The 27,011-nt window shown below is 42.6% G+C and overlaps 1 protein-coding gene across 3 annotated transcripts in view; it reads right to left on the bottom strand.

The window, feature by feature from the left end:
* Positions 1 to 27,011, bottom strand: part of acox3 (acyl-CoA oxidase 3, pristanoyl) — a 60,078-nt gene that overhangs the window by 16,199 nt on the left and 16,868 nt on the right. For all 3 annotated transcript variants that reach the window (XM_080792701.1, XM_080792702.1, XM_080792703.1), the window contains 2 exons: positions 26,851 to 26,964; positions 8,423 to 8,538 (listed from right to left, as the gene is read on the bottom strand). In XM_080792701.1, coding sequence (XP_080648827.1) covers positions 8,423 to 8,538; positions 26,851 to 26,964 — 230 coding nt within the window. The remainder of the gene's footprint in view (positions 1 to 8,422; positions 8,539 to 26,850; positions 26,965 to 27,011) is intronic.

The raw sequence follows: 27,011 nt of genomic DNA, 5'->3' as shown, positions 1-27,011 counted from the left end.
GTAGATTGTTGTAATAAATTCAGAGTGCACGAATGGGAGCAGTCAGGTCTCTTTACAGTCTGCTGTACAAGAAGCAGCCAGAGCTTGTATTAAACATGTCAAAACAATCCGAGATGGAGCTGATGAGTCAGACGAATACTGGAAGTATTTTCATTCTCTCTCTCTCTCTCACACACACACACACACACACACACACACACACACAAACAAACATACATGCATGTTTGTATTAAGTTAACATACTTCTGAGGACATCAATCTTTTAGAACGGCCATGACAATATTGAAAATAGCTGGAAGTATAGCAGATCTACAAGCTTGCAACGTGTCACATGCACGCTGCGTTGTGTGAGCTTGTGAATCGACAATTCTTCGGTGCATGATGTCGCTGTACAGCTACCGGTATGTATAAAACAGGGAAGAAAAGTAGAAAACTCAAACCCGAATTTTGGTAACCATAAAACTACCTTTTAGGACCATCCAGGAACAAGGTCGAAATTATAGTAGTGGGGGTATTTGGTCCTCACAAGTATAGTAATACTGTTAGTAATTCTCTCTCTCTACGGTGATAGGGCGGCCGTGAGAGAAGTCAACATCGCACTGTGTGTGTGTGTGTGTGTGTGTGTGTGTGTGTGTGTGTGTGTGCGCGCTTCTGAGAGGGCAGCCAAAACAAACTCTCTCTCTCTCTGACATGCGCACGCACACACGCGCACACACACACACACACACACACACGCTTTATGTCTGATCTTAGAGTGCAACAACCTGACTCACAGACCTGACTGAACAATGAACAGTTACAGTACAATAGAAACAGTATTGCCGATGTCAACTCATAGACACCCGATTAGAAACCACACACACACACACACACACACACACACACAATAAATAATTTCTGTTGGAGATTAAATTAATAATATCTGTATCATATTGTCATTGGGTTTCTGTGTGTGTGTGTGTGTGTGTGTGTGTGTGTGTGTGTGTGTAGCCAGTAGTAAAATATAACAGATGCTACCAGTATGACTTCCATTCTGTTTTGTTTTGTTCTGTTCTCACCCTGATGAAGATCTTTAGTTTACCGGTCCAAACATGTTGGCAATTTTTATATAATTACCGGTAACTTTCTTTAAATTTCACATCCTCTCCTCCAGATTTTTTGAGTGCTCAAGTCTCCTCTTCTTTTTATGATTATCATTTTAATGAGCCAATGTGAATTGGAATGAGTTGATTTTATTCATGTCGCTCTCCACCACTCGCCAGCATTCTGAGCCATACAGCAAAACGGACTTAACCGTTGCTGTTATACAGTTTGATCTTCGTTTTAAGGCTGCATTGCTTAGATTTCCAGATGGTCTGGACTCGGAGGCTTGCAAATGTGCTGCGAGCTTTTCCGAGCCTCATACTGATGTCCCTGCTGCACGCATTGTCTGAAGGTCTGATTACTTTACAGTTATCAAATGTTTCCTATATTTATATTTTATCATATCCTGTTTTGACCCCCTGGCTTAATTGAGGATTTTGTTTAATGGAGAGTGTACAAATGGAACCAAATGGACCCTTACAGGTCTAAGGTCTGTAACTCAGAGTGTACAAATGGAACCAAATGCATGGACCCTTACAGGTCTGTAACACAGAGTATACACATGGAACCAAATGGACCCTTACGGGTCTGTAACTCTGAGAGTGTACACATGGAACCAAATGGACCCTTATGGGTCTGTAACACAGAGTATACACATGGAACCAAATGGACCCTTATGGGTCTGTAACACAGAGTCCATTTGTTTGCACACGCTCAAGAGTTACGGTGGTCCTTGAAATGAAGAGAACCACTGGTATTGTAAATGGTATAGTGCATTTATATAGCGGTTTTATACAAAGTGCTTTTCATAGATTACATTCACCCATTCACACACATTCATACACCGATGGCGGAGGAAACCATGCAAGGCACCAACCTGCACATCGGGAGCAATTACTGGGGTTCAGAGTCTTGCTCAAGGACACTTTGGCACTAGCTCTGGGGGAGCCCGGGATCGAACCGGGAACCTTGCGGTTCCCAACATATTAACTCTGTCAGGGTGATAAAAACCGGTTCCAGAAACTGTTCCAAATGTGACGGAACCGATTCCGGTTTGTCCGCAGTATGCTAGCATTGTCTAAATACTTTAACGTTATGTAGAATGTTTGTAGAAGTGGCTTTTATTGCTGCTCAATGTCATCGCCATACCAACGACCATGACATACATATTTTCAGGCATGCACACACGCACGTGCACAAACACACACACACACACACACACACACACAGTAGACATGGTTCCACAGGATACCGTTACAGTTACAACAGTGAGTATATCATCACATTCACATGTGCTCGTGATCTAACTAATAAACACACGCATGCATGCACACACACATGCACACAAAGTGAACTAAGCAACGTAAAACACTAACTACACACCTATAAACTCTCCTTCACCCTTCCCACACACACACACACACACACACACACACTCTAACATGAAACAGATGGTGGAGAGACTGGAGACAGTCAGCATGGCTTCAACAATAATGTTTAAATGTCATAATGAAAACACGCTTTGGCATTTTTTTATATTTGATTGCCCAAAACAGAGATCTCTGTCTTTTAATGCTTTATATATATATATATATATATTCGATATCAGAGCGCACTATCACTGTCCATGAGCGTCTGTTGTGCAGTCGATGGTTCTTGTCAGGCCCAGGAAAATGGACCGCAAAGATGTCTATATCAATTATCAAATGATACTATACTATACTGTAACTATACTATACTAGCGCACACACGCACACACACACACACACACACACACACACACACACACACACACACACACACACAGACACATCACACACACACTCCTATACAGTCCAGCACGTGGTGATGTGAGTACGACCAGAGCAGCACACGTGTATGTTACAGAACGTGACTAACAGCTCCACGTGTATGTAGTACACATGAGATGACCTCATGATGTCAACATAGTAGTTGTAATCAGCACGTGTTCTACATCATGTGATGTAGCATACTCTGTGTGTGTGTGTGTGTGTGTGTGTGTGTGTGTGTGTGTGTGTGTGTGTGTGTGTGTGCGTGTGCATGTGTGTGTGCGCGTGTGTATGTGACTGTGTGTGCGTGTAACCCCCATGGTCCAGTTTAGACTTAAAGTTTGAGGGATAATTATTATTATTTTAACCCACTGAGCAATAGTCGGCAATTAGACGTCCTTCTAAAACCGGGCTATAACTGCTCTAAAAGGGAACGTTGTTTTTTTAGGCGTCTAGGCTTAACTCAGACCACTTTTTAAACGTCCATATATAGACCGCCTATAGTTTATCTTTTTCTTTTAATAAAGCAATAAGCCACAAGAGGTCTCAGGTTACCGTGTATTGTATAATGGCTGAGAGGCGTAGTGAGACTCCAACCATTGTAACAGCTGAAATCAATAATAGGCTGATATTATGTATTCTGATACTATTAACCTTAGTTTAAACCATTACATTCTCAGTGGGAAGTTTAACCCATTAGGACCCGAGGCCAATTCTACAGATGCTGTCTAAATCAGTAGTGTGTTTAAGAGATATATAGGGATACAGTATGCTACCGTATAAGATTTTTATAAGTTTTAAATATCAATGTGTAATGTGTTGGCCTACTGTACGTAGCTGTCTAGGGCCGAATTCCAACTCTCAGTGCTCCATGCTCACATTCCTCAATTTAACCACACAAGGAAGGACGCGAGGATGAGACCCTATAAGACGGAGGAATTGATCGGTTTCCATTTGACAGTCCTCAGTGAAACGTTTAATATGAACTGACTCAATGTCTTGTGATGTAATACTTAAGATGTCGTGTTGGACGCAGTATTTCTCTGCTGTTATTACTAGACTAATTAATCTTTTTTATGAATCCCCTTCCAGAGAAGAACCAATGAAATAAAGAGCAATATTAGTGATCTCATCCAGGATCGCTGCTAATCCCTCCTAATAAATGTACTGCTGTTCTAAACGATGTCATCTACTTGTTGGCCTTCCATTCAACCTCATTGAATGTCTAGTCGACAGCCTTTCACATCAAAGTGTACAGCTGAGGTTTGCTACGCTGTCGAGATTACACAAAAAGTGCAACAATTAACACATGCGGATATAAGTAACAGAATTAAATTAAAATAAAACTTCTAACTTCTAGAAGTCAGACAAACAAATCACACCCATGTGAAGTGAGGGGCACTCTATCATACATACATCATCATACATCATCTCATTCTGGCCAATCACAATTTGTGTCCTCACTTTTCTGCCATCATTGTTATGCTCAATTTGTACTTTGCTGAGGGGTGATCAAACCCAGAAAACTGGGCATATAGGACGGAAAACTGAGGTAGGGATAGTGGGGCACACATTTATAGCGTGAATTCTAGATTATTCCATGAAGCTTGGAGCCTCAAAAAGATGATATATTTGCGGTTCTGGTTTCTGGGACTGTGGTTGGGGAACCTTCGGCTGCTAGAGGGCTTACACTGTTTTTGTTGTTGTTGTGGCGGTGGTGCGTTTTCGTATCCATCTCCCCTCCTCCCTCTCTCTCTCTCTCAAGCAAACCTAGACCCATGAGGCACTACTAGAGCTTTCTTCTCTCTCTCTCAAGCCAACCTAGACCCATGAGGCACTACTAGAGCTTTCTTCTCTCTCTCTCTCTCTCTCAAGCCAACCTAGACCCATGAGGCACTACTAGAGCTTTCTTCTCCCTCTCTCAAGCCAACCTAGACCCATGAGGCACTACTAGAGCTTTCTTCTCTCTCTCTCTCTCTCTCAAGCCAACCTAGACCCATGAGGCACTACTAGAGCTTTCTTCTCTCTCTCTCAAGCCAACCTAGACCCATGAGGCACTACTAGAGCTTTCTTCTCTCTCTCTCTCTCTCTCAAGCCAACCTAGACCCATGAGGCACTACTAGAGCTTTCTTCTCTCTCTCTCTCTCTCTCAAGCCAACCTAGACCCATGAGGCACTACTAGAGCTTTCTTCTCCCTCTCTCAAGCCAACCTAGACCCATGAGGCACTACTAGAGCTTTCTTCTCTCTCTCTCAAGCCAACCTAGACCCATGAGGCACTACTAGAGCTTTCTTCTCTCTCTCTCAAGCCAACCTAGACCCATGAGGCACTACTAGAGCTTTCTTCTCTCTCTCTCTCAAGCCAACCTAGACCCATGAGGCACTACTAGAGCTTTCTTCCCGTTGAAGGGGGAGGGTCGTTTGCCTCGCCGCCGTCGCCAAGCTCTTGCCCACTGCTCGTAAAACTTAACCCATTTTGACCCGAGATCAGATTCTAAAAATGTCTTGTCATCCTGACAGTTTTCCGAAAAAGCTGTGTTTCTATGTCAGTCGTAGCAAAAAAAATAGCAGAACCTACAAGCTCGTAGCACGCCACTCGGTCGATCTGCTATTTTTCAATAGCTAAAGCATAACATAATGCCAACACCGAAAGTGGTTCCCGCCCAAATTGGATTAAGACTTGATCTGATGAGTCACCTGCTGCGTTGCGTCACAGTGCCTCGAGCGAGACGCTGAACTCCTAAATGTTTATAGGTTCCCCGAACAACAACATTAAAACACATGCTACTTGTTGTAAACCAACTATATATATAGGCATAGGTGAGCAGAACAGTACATAAAAACAGTGTTAATTACTTGATGCGTTGCCGGGTAGCTTTCAGTCGACTAAAGAGGTTTGGTATAATGGGCCCAGTGGTCCTCGGGCGTCACTGCACGGTACGGGAACTGTACTGACTAGGGGTGTAACGATGCCTTTTAACAGCCATGCGATACGATTCAATGATTTTAAATCGATACAGTAACAATTTAGCAAAGAAATTACATCTGTGTGAAACATGTGGATAGTGCAAGTGCTTTTTAAGGGAAAATTTATGAATATATGGATATAAATAAGTAAACAGTGATTATCTGGCATAAACATAATATTTGAACACATACTGTAGACAAAACCGTACATTGACATGAACACAGAGAACACACATTTATCGATAGACCAAGTGTAGCGATAGTGAATGGAAAAGTAATTAAACCCCTCTATTTTGTTTTATTCTTAAAATTGCTAAATACAATGCACAAGTACTTAGTATTAATACAAGTTTCAATACGTAGATAAGAGATTTCTGCCACAATGTGCTATTTGCGTTTTTTTTTTGTGTGTTTTTACTTTTATTCGTTCACCCTTTTGAATTTATTTCCAATAAAATGTCCAGTCATTCATAACTAACTATATCGAAACCTTGTATCTCCATATGTCCCTTTTTGTGTTTTCTTTGTAAATTAACGCCCTACTTGATCATACTACAGCGTCACACAAAAGTACCTAAAGTAGCAGATCTACAAGCTCGAAACACGGCTCAAAGCGACGTGTTTTGAATTTGCAGATCTGCTACTTTTGCTATTTTTGATTTGCAATCCTTGAGAGTAACAGTTTTGGACATAAGGGGTTTCCACCCGTCAGGGAGACGATATGTAGTTACCATGAAGACAACAAGGTTGTGATTTGCTACAGAATAACTGTGTGAATAAAATCTGACTTGACTTCCTCAACGCCTGAAGATGTATGTGCAGGAAATTGACAACATGCTGCTTCAAGGATTCTTCCAAGAACTTTTTATGTGGCGCTGAAATCACATGCAGATGTACCTAAGGAAGGAATGTGAACGCTGTGATGAATGAGGGGAATCCTTATACGGTTCCTCGCTAGTATTTATTTCCCCTTTTCAGTTTGGCGTCATATTTCAGATTAGTTCAGGTTAGTTTCACGAGTGGACAAGCAGTTTCAGTTTTAGGGGAATTCACTGGTTTTAGTCTATTGTTCTTTATTTAATTTGAGTTTTTCAGTAATTATGATGAAAGACTTGATCTATAGTGAAGGTATAGGATGAAAGAATGCATGACATCAGATGGTGGAAAAAGTTAAACCAAGATGCTTTTTACAGGAAATTCGATGTGGTTTTAGTTTTGGTTTGCATCATTCAGTTTAGTTTTATTATTTAGTTAATGACATACTGTAATGTTTTCCTACATGTTTTACTAAGTGTTAACTGTAACAACACTTAAAGGACCACTTTGCCACTTTTCAACCTATCTTCATATAATTGGTCCTCACTAATAATCATGGTAAAATAGGAGCTGTGTCTCATAGGAGCACTGTGGGCAGTTTAGAAAACCGTCCGCCAGTGACATCATCGATGGAGAATCCAAGCTAATAGAAATTGCAGGCTTTCTATTCCTGAAAAGTTGCAATGCGAAAATGGAGGCCATCGTTCTAGGCGCAAAATGACACCTTTTGGGGTTTCGGGTGTAAAAGAATGCTAGTTGTTCGGGGCGGGCCGAGCCTCGGGCATTAATTCTCAGGCCCGTTGGTGCCCATGTGTGAGCTGAGATTGATCGGTCAGCCCGCTGAGGAGAACAAATCCGAGACAGATGTACCGTTAATTTATAGTAGGTAAATGACGTTATAATGCCTATAATGGCATGTCCATAAATAGCAGGTTGAGAGTGGTCAACTATTTAACGTTTAGGGTTCAAATCCCGCCTTGTGACCTGTGTAACCGTACCCTCCTTCCAACCCCCCTGTTGCTGGTGTCTGCCGTCTATTAAAAGCTAGCTTTTCAAGGGTTTTGCTGAGACAGCAGAATTAGGCCACAGAAAATAGGCCACGCCAAAAGGTAAAATATGGTCCAACTATGTGTCACGGCCGCTCTTCAAAGCACATGTGAACGCTTGGAGTCTGGGCTTTGGAACCAGCAGGTGTGCGACACACACACACACACACACACACACACACACACATCGGTAGGAGAAACCCCAGGTGTGTGGGGTGTGTGATTGATGGAACCAGTTTAAACGGAGCAACACGTGGAATGCCTTAACAAGGGAGTAGGAATCCCTCACTCATTCCCTGACTGACTGACTGACAGAGGTCACAGCAGAGAGAGAGAGAGAGAGAGAGAGATGGGGTAGAATGTCTCTCGTCCTTTTATCCTGTGCCCACACATCTGCACTTCTCTCCTCCGTTCCATTAGTCCTCCCTTCCTCTCTCTCTCTCTCTACATCTGGAAGAGAGGTCAGACTTTGGCACACATTTCTGTGTGTGTGTGTGTGTGTGTGTGTGTGTGTGTGCGTGCGAGCCAAACAAAATCGGTCACGTTGTGAACTTGTGAGCTTGTAGATCTGTTATTTTTGCTGAAGAGACCATGACCGTTTTACTAAGTCTAGACGGTCTAAGTGGTTAAACTGAAGTGAGAAGCATTCTGCGTCACGGCATCCTGATATAAATCTGTGTGTGTGTGTGTGTGTGTGTGTGTGTGTGGTATGAGGGTCTTACTTGGCTGTTGTTGCGTGCTTCAAAGTCGTCCTGGGCTGATATCTTCTCCTGGGCCAGCCTGTTGTAGCTCTCTCTCAACAGGAAACACACCAGCCACTTGTACGCATGCAGGACCACTGGGGGGGAGCACGCACACACACACACACACACGCACACACACACACACACACACACACACACACCAAGTCAGTGTGTTTATGCACACGTCACATTCACAGTCAACATCCAGAGTTCTTTTTTTTTTTTTTTATAACTTTATTTATAAGATTTTCAATTTTTGTAGACAAACAACCCCACATATACCCCACCCTCCCCGGTTCCATCACAAAGCAAGACAACAACAACACACAAAAAAAAAACAAAAAAACAACAACTACATAATAAAATAAACAGGTATTAAAGGATATAAATAATAAATGAAGTAAATACAATAAAATAAATTTTTGCCTTTTACTAGATTAGGGGGCTACACAGTGAACCAAATTACATGTAGGAAAAAACACTTAGGACACATCATCAAAGGACAGTGAGTCGGAGGACAGTGAAAGGGTGAATTCAAGGAAAGGGGACCAAGCCTTTACAAATTTCTGGCGAGATTTGAACCTGTTGTATCTGAGCTTCTCCAATGGTATAAAGGATAGAACATCTTTGACCCAACTTGTAAATGTTGGAGGTTTATCAGATTTCCAATTGCGGAGAATAAGTCTCCTCGCTATGAGTGAAGCAAAAGCTATGAAATTGGCTTGGGAAGAAGTAATTGGTGCATCGTCGTTGGGAACTCCAAATATAGCAGTTATCGGGTTGGGCGCAATTGGCATATGACAGATGGTTGAGAAAGCATCAAAAATACTATTCCAAAATGGGTTCAAGGAAGTGCATCCCCAGAACATATGTCCAACAGAGGCTGGCTCCAGATGACATCTTATACAAGTAGAGTCAATGTCAGGATAAATTTTAGATAGTTTTTCTCTCGAGAAATGCAAACGATGTACTATTTTGAATTGAATTAGGCAATGTCTAAGACATAAAGAGGTTGTATGAATACGCCTCAAAGAGAGTTCCCACAACTCTTCCTCCAGCTCTAAATTCAGGTCCTGTTCCCAGGCTGATTTTGTTTTATCCAAGAGAGGAGGGCCAATCTCCTGTAAAGCCTTATATATATTAGATATGCTACCTTTGGTGTATGGGTCCCAGTCTAGTATGGTGTCTACTATACTCTTATCTGGCATAGCTGGAAATGGAAAGTGTTCCTTAGCAAAACTTCGAACTTGGAGGTATCTGAAAAAGTGAGAATTTGGTAGCTCATGGTCATCTTGGAGGTTTTTAAAGGATGCAAATGTGCCATCTATGAATAAGTCGCTAAAGAAAATCAAGCCATTGACGTGCCATGTTTTAAAAGCTGAGTCCTCTCGCGAGGGAGGAAAAAGATGATTGTTGGTCACGGGCATATGGCCACACGTATTATTAAAATCAAAGTGTTTTCTGAATTGGCGCCAGATTCTGAGAGAGCTATTTATTACTGGATTGCTAGAGCGTATGGAATTACCATTTGGCAGTGAGGAGCACAACATGGCCACTAGAGAGATCCCGGGATCAGTTAGAGTTTCCATACTGGCCCAAATTGGACCATGTTTGTATTCATGGACCGCAACCCAATAACTCACCTTTTTAATATTTGCCGACCAGTAATAAAACATAAAATTAGGCAATCCCAGGCCTCCTGATGGTCTTGGTAATTCCAAAAGAGCTTTTTTGGCACGCGGACGGGCTTTATTCCAAATAAAAGTAGAAATACAACTATTAAGGTCCCGGAAGAAGGTTTTAGTTAAGAACAAAGGAATCATTTGGAATAGATACAAAAAACGGGGCAAGACAGTCATTTTAATTGTGTTAACTCTGCCTGCTAACGAAACGGGCAACGAAGCCCATCTCACGAGATCCAATTTTGTGCGGTCTAGAAGCTTTTTAAAGTTGTGTTCATACAGATCCTTATAGGAACGAGTAACGGAGATTCCCAAGTAGGTAAAGGAATGAAGTTCCAGCTTGAATGGGAGGTTGGTATAGTCAAGATCTAAGGCCAGGTGGTTAATTGGGAAAAAAAGACTTTTAGAAAAATTCAATTTATAGCCTGAAAGCCTGCCAAAGTGATTGAGTGTGTCTATGAGCGGAGGGATGGATTCGAGTGGATTTGAAATATATATGAGCAGGTCGTCCGCGTAAAGCGAGGCCTTGTGTACGGAGCCCCCCCTCTCAATGCCAGCTATTCTGTCATCTTCTCTAAGAGCTATAGCTAAGGGTTCAATAGCGATATCGAATAAATATGGTGAAAGACTACAACCTTGGCGGACCGAACGCTGGAGCTGAAAGTAATCTGAGCATATAGAATTTGTCAGTACTGCAGCTTTAGGAGCTGTATAAAGAAGTGTGATCCACTTGATAAATGATGGGCCAAATCCAAACCTCTCTAAGACCGTTAGTAGGTACCTCCACTCAATTCGGTCAAAAGCCTTTTCCGCATCGAGCGACAGTACCGCCTCCGGCCACTGGGTCGACTGAGAGGAGTAGAGTATGTTGAACAGTCGACGCATATTATAAAAAGACTGTCTACCAGGCACAAAACCCGTTTGACATGGTGCGATAACCTTGGGAATTACTGCATCGAGCCGATGGGAGAGGATCTTGGTGAGGATTTTATAATCACAACAAAGAATACTGATGAATATGGATCAGATTAAGTACACAGGCTGACCCACAGGACATGTACACTGTGGTGACTTCATACAAAAAGTAAACTGCGTAGAGTTATTTACAATCGGGCCTGTTTCTGTTAGAAGCTGTCAAGACCCCAGGGGTCGCGGGACAGTTCTAATCTCAACAGGCAATTCAACAGCTGTGTGTGTGTTCAGGGAGCTTCTTGCTCTCTGCTCTCTAGTATACAATGTATTTGTAATTTAATCAGTTAGACCTGTTACTAATACATTACCTTTGTGACATTATGTGTTAAATAAGGTTCTGAAATACTTCATAATTATATAGTATAGATATTTAGTTAGTCCTATTGATATAAACCGTATAGTTAAGTATAGTCACTGTGTGCCACATGAAACTACATGCAAATGTGTCCCTCCTACTCACAGGAACGTCCGGTGAGTACAACGTTTTGATTGGCTCTCATAATAGCGGAGGTAGCCTGTTTGTATCCGGAGGAGGGACTTTGAATTGAATAAACTGCAATGTTGGAAACACTGTTGTGTGTTCACATAGATTGGCTACGAATGTGACATCCTGGGCACGGGGCCTTCAGCCCGTGCCTGCTGCCTTGTACTGACTGAGTGAATCCTGACAATAAAGCTGAAGGATTCGTAAGACTGCAACTTGCTGCCTGCCTCCGTTTCTTCCCACTCATTCAACCATCGCTGCTACCAGACAAGGGTCATTTGACACAAAATATATACATCAGATGGCGCCCAATGTTGGTGGGTTGTTGGTGGAGTTTTTTCTACGCCACGCAAGACGAACCTGCGGCTGGTTTTGTGGGTGACGGTGTGGTCGCGGTGATGGGGTGAGTGATGTGAGTTGGGGGAGGAGAGGGGCAGAGTAAGTCCGCTCAGTAGACAACGCATTTAATTTACCATTGTTTTATTTTAACTGTACACACCGGGCGACCAAGACCTCGTCCTTATCCCTGGTAAATGCATTTTTTACGACAATTAAGTACAATTTTAACTTTATAAATGTTCCGTCGTCAAGTGATGGTTCGTTTATAAGGCATTCCTGGCTAATAATGCAGAAGATATGGTTTTTTACTATATAAACATTGCCTTTGTTTCTATTCTATGGGAGCATGTATTGTGTATTTCCCATGTTGGGTGATTACCAAGCGCTGATTTTGGGTCGGTTATTCCAATTCAAAGGAAACAACTATGCGGGTGATTTTAGTTGGATCCTGGGAAATATCTTCACGGGTTTAGTCGGATTAATCAGGGCCGACGGCGAAGATGGGTTAAGAATAATTATGTCGTGTTGGAGTTTGAAATTATGTATTTCTCACGTTGGGCCAATCCGAACCATCTTTGTGTCGCCGGCAGTGAGGAAGGCCTATATTCCATATTACGAACTGCAGTTCTGTATGGCCTGCGTGTGTTGTCCAGGTTGAGGGTTGCAGTGGGGAAAGGTGCTGGCTTTAATTGTGTGGGGGTCATTTTTTATTCAGGTATGTAGTCTCTTTCGCTGTTTTGGGGTCGATTTTGGCGTTCGACATTTGATTAGACTAACATTCTACTTCCCCCTGAGCTGGCAGTTTTTTCTGGTGATTTATGATCGGACGCATATGCTTGTATGGTGAATGATGTTGGATTGAGATCTCTTGTTTCTTCTGTGGTTCGTTATGGGACCGTGTCTACTAGTACCTTCATGTTGTGGGGGGGGGAGTTTTCTCCGGAGGAGAGGGGAATCCCTTTGTAGTTCATGCAGGTACGAAAGTGTTTAAACTTTAATACTTTGTTTTTCGTTTGCGTTGTGGTCACTTTCCTTGTGATGTCTGTCATATGGGGGACATGCTGATTTGTTTTCGTTATATTTGTTATTTGTTGCAGGTTTCACGAACGACTTGTTGTGATCTTGCCTTTGCGGTTTTCCCTTATGCCCGCTCCGTGTGCGCATGCGTGCGTGTGTGGGTATGCGCTCTTTTGGTGCTGATTTCGTGGGGGACTTCGTGTGTGTTCTTGGGGTTATTATGTGACCGGTGTATGTTTTTTCATCTGGTTTTTAGTTAGTTCAGGTCTGCTCTTTTTGGGAGGGGACAGTCATGATGTTTGATAGAATATTCTCTATCTTTGGCTTGACAAACGAGCCTGGGATTTTGGAGTGCGTGCGTGAGTGCATGTGCCTTGGGTGCATGGATACGTCTGTGATGTGTGTGTGTCGGTTGATTTATTCTACTGACTGTGTGAGTGTATTTGTGTACTTCTGTGACTGGTGAGAGTGGTGTGTTGATTTATAGATGGCATATAATGATACAGGGTGTGCCTGGTGATTTTGCACTGTTTTCTTTGAGATTCCTGTCATGAGCCATATGATGGTGATGGCTCAAGGGGGGAGGTTAGTAGGAGGTTAATAAATTATAAACAAATTAGATTAATGAATTGAAATTAATAGGAGGTTAATAAATAAAACTTGAAGCATGAACTAAAAATAGATAAAATGGCTAATCATGTACGTTAGAGTGTATGTGTGAAATTAAAATTAAGAAATTATTTAAGGTGCAGTTATGGACAATGTCTGTGTTAAAATGTGGAGCTAAAGTATCCATTAGGCATATGGTAATCGAAATAGGAGACTATTAACTTCACTGTAGTAATTATGGTTTGGGATTAGGCCTTTTGGAGAAGTAGTAGCTGGGATGGCTATTCAAATCAGATCGTCTGAACGGAGTGGTTGTTACCTCATTTTTTGATCATGGCTGTTTTAAAAAGTAGATTGACTTTTTTCTTAAATGGATAATATAGATATTATGGCAGAGGTTCATTTTAAATTTGACGGAGACAACAGCTCTATGGCTTGTTGTCTTGTGCTCAAACTCAGAGATTTGGGACAATTCAGGTTTTAAAAGTGTGGGTTTAATTTGGGGGTCCAAGCTAAATTTAGAAGGTAACTGAGAATGCATTTCTCATTAGAAATGACTACATTTTGGTAAAATATAGGTTAATTAGGGATTGTTAATCCTACATGTTTTTTTAGTGGTACAAATAAAAAGAAATATATAGTCGGCATGAGTAATTTGATAATAGGATAAAACAGTTGCCTAGAATGAGGGAAATCTACATCTACTAATTACATGAGTTTGGTTGTATGCAAATGTGTGTGTGAGAGGACACGGCACATTGTGTCGCTTTTGTGTGTGTGAGTGAGTCAAGGGGAGTAGTCTAAGAAACAATACTTCTACCTTGTCATATTGTGTGATATGAATGTGTTATGTTTGAAGGGTTGGAAAATAATGTTACTAAATAGTAGCAGTAATTTCAAGCGACTCTGTATGAGTGTCTGCGGCATGGGATCTTCTCATTTAAAAAAGGCATAGCAATGGTAGACGTTGTCTACTGTTGAATTTTTGTTATTTTGGCGGTGGAATTTGATTTGGTACATCTTAAGGGTGTCGGGAGAAGCAACTGCTTGCCAGGTCATATGAAGCTTGAATTGGGGTAGGCTGGCCAGGGGTTTAAATGAGAAGATCACGAGCCTGAATGTGTGAATATGTGTGAGTGAAATCACAATGTTTGATTGAGCATAATGTGTGAGTGAGCGAATGAAATCAATGAATGTATGAATGAACTTCATACAAATACTTACTTGGGGACAGGCCAAGCTATGTCCGGTAGTATTACTAAGAGGGGGAGAGACAAGAGCTATTTCCTTTTCACCCTAGATAGATACGGGCGTGGACCTCCTGTCCTGTCATGTCTAATCTTCTCTACCACTGTCTGTTTTAGAAGACCCACTGTGAACTGTGAGCAGTTATTTATTGGGGGGTACTAATTTAGAGAAACAGATGGGAGTGGGACAGTGTTTGAAGATCTTTGCTCTAACGGAGTGAGGAGTGACTGGAGGAGTCTGATGTCAAAAGTAGATTGCAAGGACTCTGAACAAATTATTGGCCTTAGTCAAGGTGCCCTATGTGTGTGTGGGGGGTGGTGAAGGCGGCGGCTGACACCACCTTACATTTTACATATAGTGATCATGGGGATTCGCAAACTCTGTGATCTGAGCAGCTGGCTATAGCTGGTGACTGAGGGGTTTTTTGACCCATATCTCCAGGAGTGGCATATCTCCAGGAGAGGAGCTTTTCAGCCGAGGGAAGTACAACCAAGGTTGAATGTTTTCAGGGTTAAAACAATATGCCCCTCAGCTTAACCACCAGTCCTGCCCTTTCATAATGAGCTTGTTGATTTGACATCAGTGAGTTGATAACATTCTTCTGCCATGCCAGAACTAGGGGAACTTCTCTAGATAGGCCTGCATATTTTCCTTTTAATAGGTGTGGAAGAGAGGAGTCCATACATGGATTCCACATGTACACCAGTGGTCTACAGGTTCCAGAGGATGTCAAGGTGACATCCGACAGTGCCAACAGGAAGATGGGGTCATCCCAAGAGGACCAAGAGTCCAGGGGGGTGTGTCCACAGGCAGCTGTCTACACAACATGAGAGAGGAGCTCCTGAAATCAGCTTCTACTGAGAGGAGATCAAAACAGCAGGTGATCTTCACAGCTGCTGCTGCGTTGGCTGCAGGAAGGTGTCGGAAGGATCGAACACTATTCTGTGGCCAGGGCTCATGCTGAAATGGAGGAGAGGAACCACTTCTGCTCTGAAGAGAGGAGTGGGGAGCGTTCCAACGTTCATGTTACAATGAGGAGAAGAGAGTTCCAATGCTATTGCTTTCATGATTGACATGATTGTACAATAAGCTGTCCACTAGAGCCTTGTGATTGCTCGAAGTTACACTTGTGCGGAGACATAAGGTGACTGTCTGCTCTGTACCTACAGATCTGAGAGCTATGCCAGTGCTGAGAATCAAGAAGGATTTTTCCGAGCGTTGTTATTCTGTAGGCGAAAAAAGAAATGTGGGAATCGTTTCCTACCGCGTGTCTGGACGTCTGAACAATTTGCGTCATGAGAAAGAAAAAATCATTGTTCATCTGGATTGTGATTAATGTCTGAAAATGTTGTTTTGATGTTTGAGTTTGTTGTATTGTGTGCTGACATGAGTCAAGTAGATATAGCAAGGTACTGGAAATGGTACTATTTTTAGGGATGTTTGTGTTTATTTGTTATGTTATGAGTGTTAACTTTTCATTTACAGGTATTTGAATTTAATCAGTATAGGAATTTGATTTGGTCTAAATAGCATTTTACATAATTGTTCAAACCTGTCTAGAGGGGGTTTGTTCTGATACAATTTAGGTGGTTAACAAGGTGCTCCTGTGTCGAGGGGGGTCTTATCATGTCAAACTATGGTTTAATGATTAATTTTGAATTTTGGAAAAAATGAAGAAAAAAAAAAATGATTTTTGGAAATATTAATTTGGCAGGTTATGGATTCTGATGCTGTAAGGATATTGCAACAGGCGTAAAAGCCTGTTGAGGGGGGAATATGATGAATATGGATCAGATTAAGTACACAGGCTGACCCACAGGACATGTACACTGTGGTGACTTCATACAAAAAGTAAACTGCGTAGAGTTATTTACAATCGGGCCTGTTTCTGTTAGAAGCTGTCAAGACCCCAGGGGTCGCGGGACAGTTCTAATCTCAACAGGCAATTCAACAGCTGTGTGTGTGTTCAGGGAGCTTCTTGCTCTCTGCTCTCTAGTATACAATGTATTTGTAATTTAATCAGTTAGACCTGTTACTAATACATTACCTTTGTGACATTATGTGTTAAATAAGGTTCTGAAATACTTCATAATTATATAGTATAGATATTTAGTTAGTCCTATTGATATAAACCGTATAGTTAAGTATAGTCACTGTGTGCCACATGAAACTACATGCAAATGTGTCCCTCCTACTCACAGGAACGTCCGGTGAGTACAACGTTTTGATTGGCTCTCATAATAGCGGAGGTAGCCTGTTTGTATCCGGAGGAGGGACTTTGAATTGAATAAACTGCAATGTTGGAAACACTGTTGTGTGTTCACATAGATTGGCTACGAATGTGACATCCTGGGCACGGGGCCTTCAGCCCGTGCCTGCTGCCTTGTACTGACTGAGTGAATCCTGACAATAAAGCTGAAGGATTCGTAAGACTGCAACTTGCTGCCTGCCTCCGTTTCTTCCCACTCATTCAACCATCGCTGCTACCAGACAAGGGTCATTTGACACAAAATATATACATCAATACTTATAGGCCGATATGCACCACAGTCTAGAGGATCTCTACCCTTTTTAAGTAAAACTGCAATAGTTGCTTGTGTCATTGTCTCCGGCAACTTCTTGGCTGTAAATGCTTCTTTGTATACTGAACCTAGGATGGGGGTCAATTTTGCGGAGAAGGCTTTGTAAAATTCTATAGGAAAACCATCAGGCCCCGCTGCCTTGCCGCTGTGCATAGAAGTAATAGCTTGAGCGATTTCCTCCAATGATATGGCAGCCCCAGTACTAGCCTGGGCTGCTGGGCCAATTACTGGAATGTTAATTTCGTCAAGAAAAGCATTAATTTCTGAAGTATCAACATTGGACTCTGACGTATAAAGATTACTATAAAACTGTCTGAACTGATCATTAATGATTTTAGGATTTGTGGAGGTCTCACCCGGTGCTACACGTATCTCTGGAATAGCTCTGCCCGCCGCTGCCTGCTTAATTTGGTGGGCTAGGAGTTTACCCGATTTATCACCATGCTCGTAAAACATTTGCCTAGATTTAAATAGAAGCTGTTCAGTATGTTTTATCGATAAGTTATCAAATTCCACTTGCAGCAGTAGACGTTCTTTATATAATTCAGGATCAGGGTCAACAGAGTATTTTTTGTCTAATTCAGCTATTAGAGTGGACAGTTCTGTAATACGTTGGGTACGTATCTTCTTATCAAAAGCTGAATAAGAAATAATTTGTCCTCTTAGGTAGGCTTTAAGGGATTCCCAAATAACAGTAGAAGACATTCCTGGGGTAGAATTAGTAGTTAGATAAGTATCAATATGGCCATTCATTAATTTTATGAATTTATCACTGGTTAGTAATAGAGGGTTTAGACGCCAGGTTCGCTGAGGCGCTACACTGTTGGGGAAACACATATCCAGTTGGACTGGGCTATGATCAGATATTACTATACTGTGATATTGGCAATTTGTAACAAATGGGAGAGAGCCACTATCGAGGAGAAAGAAGTCGATTCTGCTGAACGAATGGTGAACGGGGGAAAAAAATGAGTATTGTTTAGCTGTTGGATTAGCCCTCCTCCAAGGATCTGAAAGTTTATAGGAGTCCATAAATGATAAAACAACCTTACCGGATTTGGAAATTGTACTGCCGGGCCTAGGTCTGGATCTATCTAAGTCTGGATGTTGAACAAGGTTCCAGTCCCCAGCTTGGATCAGATAATGTGTGTGGAGATCTGGTAGTTTTGCTATAAAACGAGAGAAAAACTGTGGATTGTCCCAATTAGGTCCGTAAACATTAGCCAACACCACCTGTGAGCCAAAAAGACTTCCAGAAACTATTACGTATCTGCCATTGTTGTCAGAAATCACTGAAGTGGGGACAAAAGGGACCCCCTTCCTAATCAGTATGGCTGCACCTCTAGATCTATCATCAAATTTAGAACAAAAAATCTGTCCGATCCAACCTCTTTCAAGTTTAGATGCATCACTTGTACGGAGATGGGTCTCTTGTAAAAACATGATTTCTGCACCCATAGATTTCAAATGCGTAAATACACGAGTACGTTTAATTGGATGGTGGATCCCCTTAATATTCCAACTAATGAATCGAATTGAGCCTAAGTTACCGACATTGGGACACACCATGATAAATTAGTGAAAATATTGAAAGAAAATATCAGGTACAACAGGTCCAGCAGGTCCAGATACGACGTAACCCTCAAGCATAATAGTTCAAAAGTGAAAAGGCACACATTATAATAACGAAAACCATATTTAACAAAAAACAAATGGGGAAGGGGGAAAAAAAGAAAAAGGAAGGAACCTAAACCCCTGTGCTGATCAACTAACCCGAAAGAGATCGCACGTTCCTCCTCTAAGCTAGAGAAGGAAAAGCACATAGTGAGTGCTCAAAACGCTGGGAAACCGCAAAGCAAAAACGGAGAAACCACACTTTAAGAGTGTAGTTAACGAAGAGCCCTGAACCTAACAGACGGGGCTCCGCCAAAATCCAAATTGGAAATAAAAATATAATAATGAACACATTATAGCCTAACTCAAATATTCAACGCCAAATATATCCCTATTATTGATTTTCTTTTAAAGAACAGAAAGATTATAGATGTGAAACATTCGGTTAGCTTAAAGACACCCATACTCGTATCAATAACAAATCTTTGATTGAATATATATACTGTATAAGTGTGTATACCGAACATAAAGCATACAGTATGTGGGAGGTTTTGATGATCTAAAAGTAAATGTGCACACACACACACACACACACACACACACACACACACACACACACACACACACACACACACACACACACACACACACCCACACACACTTGTGACTTGACCAGGGTCTCCACTAGAGTGGGAAACATCAAACTCTCGCGCACGCACGCACGTACGCACGCACGCACGCACGCACCAACCTTAAACCAAATTTTCTTCTGAAAGATAATGATAATAATAATAATAATAACAAAAAATCGGGAATATATCCGAGTTTGTTGTGCTGTTCAACAAACAGCATGTTAGATATCTGAAATATAACCATCCTGTCATATAAGCTACAACACAGCGATAGAAAAAAAAAATGATATATACAATATACGGCTCACAAGGAACAGAAAAGAGTGGACACGAACATTAGGCAGCAGACAGTGTCTGTAAGCATAAACAGTGTCCGTAGAAGCCAAGCAGGTCTAACTAATAAAATAATACAATGAGAACAAACGCAAGGGGCAACGACACAGCCTCTCACACACAGAAAGAATTGTTAATTGTAAAGGGAAAAAAATAAAATAAAATGCACTGCACTGGTAGTATTTATCATGATATGAAGTTCAAATACACAATTATGAAAAGAAAAGAGCAACAGTAGTCGTAAATATAGTTCCAGATTAGTCAGCCAACAGCAGAAGTATAAATGTGGACGTGAAAAATAGTTGGCAAACTCGGCATACATAATAAAATAAAATAAAGTTGTCCATTATATCAGCTTCTTTGTGTTGCCAATCAAAATAGAATTAGATGGGATCATGGGCCATATTTAGAACGATGTGTGCAGTCACACTGACAATGCACATTATTTACTCACCCGAGGGAGATTACCAGGCAGGCAGGAGTCATTTCTGAGTGAGAGGGTTCGAGTCATTTGTGTTACAGTCTAGACAATCAAGAGTCACGGCATCAGTGCGTCTGTCACTGTCATTATGGAACGGAAGGCGCAGGGGCGTCTTTGCTGACTTGCGATGATGGTGCCGCTTGCCGAAAGATGTGCTTCGCGTATGCCATGGCTTCGTCGGCATTCTGAAACTGCCTCTCAGTTCCATTATGCTTTATGAAGAAGCGCGATGGGTAGATGAGACCATACTCCTTGATCCCACGGTCACGGATGAAACGTTTCACTTCTCTATACTTCAGCCTAGCCTTGGCCACAGCCTGGGGGAAATCTTCGTTTATGTAAATGTTTCTTCCGTTGTAGTGGAGGGGGCCTGCTTCTCTGGCACGTCTCATGACATCAACACGGTCTTGATGGTAGTGCAATTTTGCCACGATAACGCGAGGGTTACCCCCCACTCCTCTTGTTTGCAAACCTCTGTGCGACCTGTCAATCACAATGTCCCGGTCCAATCCCAAAACCTCTTTTAATAGCTTGGAAACTGCTGTTGGTGAGCTTGAACCTGCCGTTTCACCTACGTTTGCAATTCTTATGTTGTCTCGTCTCATTCGTCCCTCTAAATCCAATGATTTCTCCTGTAAACTTGCCACTTCTGACTCTAGTTTACTTATTTTCGTCTGCGCCACAGTCATATCGTCCGAGCACGCCGACAGGCCTCTTTCCATATCCGCCACAGTCGTTTTCATCTCCTCCACATCAGAGCATATTGTTGCTGTATTCTTTGCCACTTCTGTCTTAAGTGAGTTTAACTCGGACCTGACACTGTCAAATTCCTTAGCCATTACAGCAGTTAATTCAGACCTGATCAAGGCGGCGATGTCATTTTTCAGTGAAGAGAGGATTTCAGCTTTCATGTCTGCTGGGTCGGACATTGCGTCAGGAGTCCGGGAGGAGTGGCTTTCCTCCTGGGTAGTAGAGGCACTCGAGACCGCGGCTGTAGGCTTCGGTGCGGGTGTTGATTTGGTGGCCGTGGCGAAGCTAAACTTCCGTAGATTATATTCCATAAAGCAGGCAGGCCGGGATACAACTAATGTATCTTGAAGATAACAGGTTTGGCGATACTTTACGATATTTTTTAAGGTTGAGTTGTGTTCAGAAATAACTTTTTTAATAGATTTTGGCGGAGCTCGTCAAACACACAACCTACTCCATTTCTTGCTCGTTAGCGCCCCCAACATCCAGAGTTCTAATTGATCCTGAAACTAAAGTAAAGTAGCAGACTGGACGTGTTTTTCGGGACACATAATTGGAAAAACACTGCTAACAATCTTTAAAACGCAGCCGTGTGCCGAGACTTGAAGAGTGTGAGACCGGTGTCATTAGAGACACTGCCAACACTGCATTCTGTGTGGAGTTCGCATGTTCTCCCCGTGTCCCATAGGGTAGGTACCCTCACATGTTCTCCCCATGTCCCCTAGGGTAGGTACCTTAACAAAAACACATGCAGTAGTACTGCCTCGTCCTGCCCAGCTAGGGCGCCTGATGGAGGGGAAAGGAACTGGTTGGAATAACGTGTTCCTTCCACCCGCTAGTCGCTACAGTATGTCCAGCCGGGGAAACTCCCCCCTGTCAGGCGATAAGTGTGTGTGCTGCTTGAAAGAAAGGTCTCCCCAGGCTGCTCTCCCCAGGCTGGCAGAGGGAGAGTAGCATAGGCATTGGCACCAGGTGAAAAAAAAGGGTTACGAAATCGTGGGATAAAAAAAAAAGAAAGACACTGCCTTCCCTGTAACTCGGTACCAAGGTTCAATCTGTCATACAGTCAAACTGCATGACAGATGACTTTTAGTCTCAGATATTGATTGTGGCATTGTGTGATTTAGCTGTAGACTGAAAAACATATATAATAAAAAATAATCGTGTGTCACGCCAGCATGGCGATGACCCCTGGCTATAACTTAACAGAGTGAGTAGACTTAAAAGGCAGCTGAGAGGAGCATTCCTGACTATAATGTATAAGTCAGCAGCATATGGAACAGAGTGTGTGTGTGTGTGTGTGTGTGTGTGTGTGTGTGTGTGTGTGTGTGTGTGACAGAGAGGAAGAGAAGCACGTATGCTTTTTCACTTCCAGCCATGTGGAGAGGATATCATTAGCACACACACACACACACACACACACGCACACACACACACACACACACACACACACGACCCTTAGGAGAGATCAAGTTATTTGGCACACTTTATTAGAAAAGTGTGTGTGTGTGTGTGTGTGTGTGTGTGTTTACATGTCTGTGGAGGTGAAGGGTAGGTTACGTAGTTCAACTGGTGTGTGTGTGTGTGTGTGTGTGTGTGTGTGTGTGTGTGTGCGTGCGTGCACACAACAGCATAACACTAAACATAAGGACTTGGAGAAAGCAGAGATGAAGCGTTGAGCTGCAGTTCTAAAGTGAAACAGCATGCCTGCTGTATCTGTACCTACCGAGCGCCAGCATGTCAGCATGTTATTATAGATGACATTTTCCAGAAATGTCCACAATTCTTCATGAAGACATCCAAAATAAATCAGAGCTGTGCTCCGTTTATGTTTGAAGTGAGCCGTGGTGGAATGTAACTTAAGTACTGTACTTAAAGGAGAATTCCATGCTAGAAGGCTTTCTTACCTTTATTTGTAGTTGTTACGTCCCCACCAAAGAGGTCGAGGTAATGAATAGACCGATAAGACCGGTTAACGTGTCATCAACGCCAATCACAGCCAGTAGGCTCCAGACGAGCCAATCGGCTGGATAAGATCGGCGTAATAAGTGACCTACTGGGAAGAATCGGTTGATTTTCGGTCGAAACGGCTGTATTTTGTGCAAAACCTCCTTATTGGCTATTTCCCCTACCATCAATCATATTGAATGGGGCTATGGGGTGTTGTGCTAATTCGCTTATTTCCATCGCTCAAAATTATTATTTTTACCAGCTGCAAGCTGGTCAATATGAGCTTGCCAGAGTCCCGACCGGTAGTACACACTGGAGATCATTTTCTGCTGGTTGCCAAGCCTGCATATTTCCAGCCTTGCGTGGATTCATTCACAGTTGCTTGCCTGGTTTGGTTTTTGGAGGCTGCTTAGCTTATTTCTGTCACGACAGTTGCCACCACTGGCAACAACACATAACATCCCATCGTCTGCACGGCATGGCTAGTCGAGCAGTTCTGATTGGCTGCCTCGTCTCGAGCCATGTTGCCTCAGAATTCTTTAGGGTCACTAATTTGAGCATAACAGCGGAGCGCAGCTAAAAAGTGGCATAACATCAGCACTAGCAGACCCACAGATAATAATAATGCAGCTGGTAATTAATTGATTTAATCAATTTGGGCTTGTTTTGTATATATCCTCTCTTCATAATGTAAATAATATCCCAAGTGGCACACTTTACTACTTGTTTCGATGGAAATAAGCGAATTAGCACAACACCCCATAGCCCCATTCAATTCCCATTCACTTCAATGCAATTCATTGAGGGCTTATGAGAGGGGAAATAGCCAATAAGGAGTTTTTGCACAAAAAAACACCTGGACCTCTTTGGTGGGGACGTAACAACTACAAGTACATTTTGATGCCAATACTTTTGTACTTCTACTCAAGTACATTTTGAATTCCGGACTCCGGACTGAGTAGTTCTACATTGCAGTATTGATACTTACTTAAAACTATTTTTCCACCACTGGATGAGAGTCGGTGGACATCGTCACGACCGAAGGCCTGACAGTGAACCTCACCATCAAAAACACACACCGGCTGGCCCGAGCTGGCCTAGCGGTCCGTTCACCTAGGCTGGCAATACAGCCTGACAGCGTGTCGCGGGTTCAACTCCCGATTCCGACGACCTTTGCTGCGTTTTTCAAGACACCCCCCGCCCTTCTCTCTCCCCATTTCCTGTCACACTATTGTCTACCTACCTATCAATAGAGGGTATGCGCGTGACATCATCATCATACCCGGAAGTTACGCGGGAATTCTACCGAGTGGCAAAAAACTACTTTCTGGCCTTGGCAGCCCATACATCCGAACAGAAAAGTCTGCATTGCATTAAATGACTTTAAACATTACATTCACTTTGTCATTCACTTTGCCACTCGACTTGCCATTCACTTTATGCATTCGAACACCCTCTATAAAGGCATAAGAAAGCCCCAGAAATGTCTTTAAAATAAAAGAAAAAAGAAAAGAGACACCGTTTCATGCACGTGTTATGTGCAAGGACTCATGTCTAAGCATTCAGACACGCACGCACACACGCAAGCATGGACACATGCTTGGCATATGTGGTGAGACGTGGCCTCCCTGGCTTTAAAAAGGTGTGTGTGTGTGTGTGTGTGTGTGTGTGTGTGTGTGTGTGTGTGTGTGTGTGTGTTTTCCATGGATGGGCATTTGACCCTGAAAGGGAAAAAAGTGTGCACAGCAATGGGAATGCATGGAGAGAGAGAGAGAGAGAGAGAGAGACAGAGACAGAGACAGAGAGATTTACTTTTACGTCATACTCAGAATGGCCGCCATGTGATCAAGGTCAATGTTTGTAAACAACAAGTATGAGCAAGTGAGCGAAACACCAAAAATTCAATTATTTTCATTTATTTTCTTAATTGTTGAACTACCATTTGATGAGATTTAGCCTCTCAGACCTAAAACTTTGAATGTTTTGTTGTTGTTGGATAGGATTTTGTCCACAATGCTGCATTGATGTTGGTACCATAGGAGACATAACAGGCAAACGTTGATCTCTAATTGTGTACTGTATGTACAGTAGACTTCTTGTAAGTTAATAATTATGAGAGTTAAAGATCTAGGGTCCATTTGGTCACCGACTCTCATCATCATTTAGCTGGGGACCACCTGGACCCCCCTCAAAGACCACTGGTTGAAAACCACTGCTATAAGGACATTTCCTGGCTTCACAAACACCCTAATCACCTTATTGGTCTAACGCAGTGGTTCACAACCTTTTGTGGATTGCCCAATTGAAAATGTCAAAAGTATTTCTGTCCCTACAAGCTCACAGTGCACAACTAAATACATTCTTACAGGGTGACCACGGCCATGTTTAGGAGACCGGAGGTGTGCACAATGTCATGGAATTGGCGAGCTTTGGAATGACGTTATCTTCTGAATACCAAGTGTGGATTGACCCTGCTCAAGGCCATGTTAGAAGTAGGAGCTCTGCCAGGGTTGGGTATAAGGCATGCAAGGTGCCACATTCATATCTCGTATGTCTGCCAGGGTTGTGTCTCCCTGGCAGACGAGCGCTCCATCGTTTCTTCCAGCCATCTCCATAAATCTGGCCAGCTCTTTGGTGCTTCGCGCTCCTGCATCATAAAAGCGTTTAAACTATTGATCAAACCTGAAGTAGCACGTCACTGACTCCCCTGTGGAAGCCAATGGCTGCCAAATCCCTGCTTCCGTCACAGAAAGCTCCACTTGGCAGCAGCGCCTGACGAACACAATAAACCAGAGCAGCCGATGTACTGAATGTGGTTCAGGGTGTTTGGTCTGTGGCCACACGGGCGTGCTGGCCAAGTCAAACAGGCACTTCCCAGGGCAGCCTCCCCGCCCTGCGGGGGTCCTTCCTACCCCAGGGGGCCAATCCCTGGTCTGCTACAGTGGTGAAAGAAGTACTCCAATTGTGTTTTACTTAAGTAAAAGTAGCAATTCCGCACTGTACAGTAGAAATGACTGTTACAAGTGAATGTGTTCAAAATGTCAATTGAGTAATTAACAAATACTGGCATCAAAAATATATTTAAAAGTATAAAACTCATTATTATGGCCCTTTTCACAAGAATTGTGAAAATAGCTGTCACAAAGCTTCGCATCGTGACACGTTATGAGCTTGTAGATCAGCTATATTTGAATAACCGCAGCATGAACATGTTTGTAATAATAACCTACACGTAAAATCTACAAAGTAACTTGTAACCAAAGTTTCAGAATAATTGTAGTGAAGTAAAAAATAAATAGTTGCCTCTGAGATGCTAGTAAAAGTATTGAAAAATGTATGTACGCAAGTAATACAAAATTGTACTTAGTTATTTTAGCCGCTGGTCTGCTTGCCGTAGTAAGGCAGAGAGAGAGAAAACATGACCAGGCACTTTCCACCAAGAAGTCCGCTCACACCGCCGCCCGGGGTGGGGGAGCGCCGTTAATGTGTCCGCCAGGCAGGCGGACTCTTAACAGTGATTTGTGTGCACGTGTGTCACAAAGAAAGAAAGGTGGAAAGACTTGGCATCTTCCTCTCTCTCTGTGTGTGTGTGTGTGTGTGTGTGTGTGTGTGTGTGTGTGTGTGTGTGTGTGTGTGTGTGTGTGTGTGTGTGTGTGTGTGTGTGTGTGTGTGTGTGTGTGTGTGTGTGTGTGTGTGTGCGCGCGTGTCCTATACCTGCTGAGTCCATGCATTGCTCCACTCCAGTGGCAGTAAATCTGCTCTCCAGGATGGCCTCCGTGTTTTCCAGGAAGTCCACAGACTGCAGGGGAGACTGGATCCGTGTGCCACCTGCAGACAGATCCAGTACAGACACTGTAGTTCTCACAACGTTTACC

The sequence above is a fragment of the Protomyctophum bolini genome, assembly GCF_963924005.1.
Source record: "Protomyctophum bolini genome assembly, chromosome: 20".
NCBI lineage: Eukaryota > Metazoa > Chordata > Actinopteri > Myctophiformes > Myctophidae > Protomyctophum > Protomyctophum bolini.
This window is presented reverse-complemented; position numbering and strand designations above follow the sequence as displayed.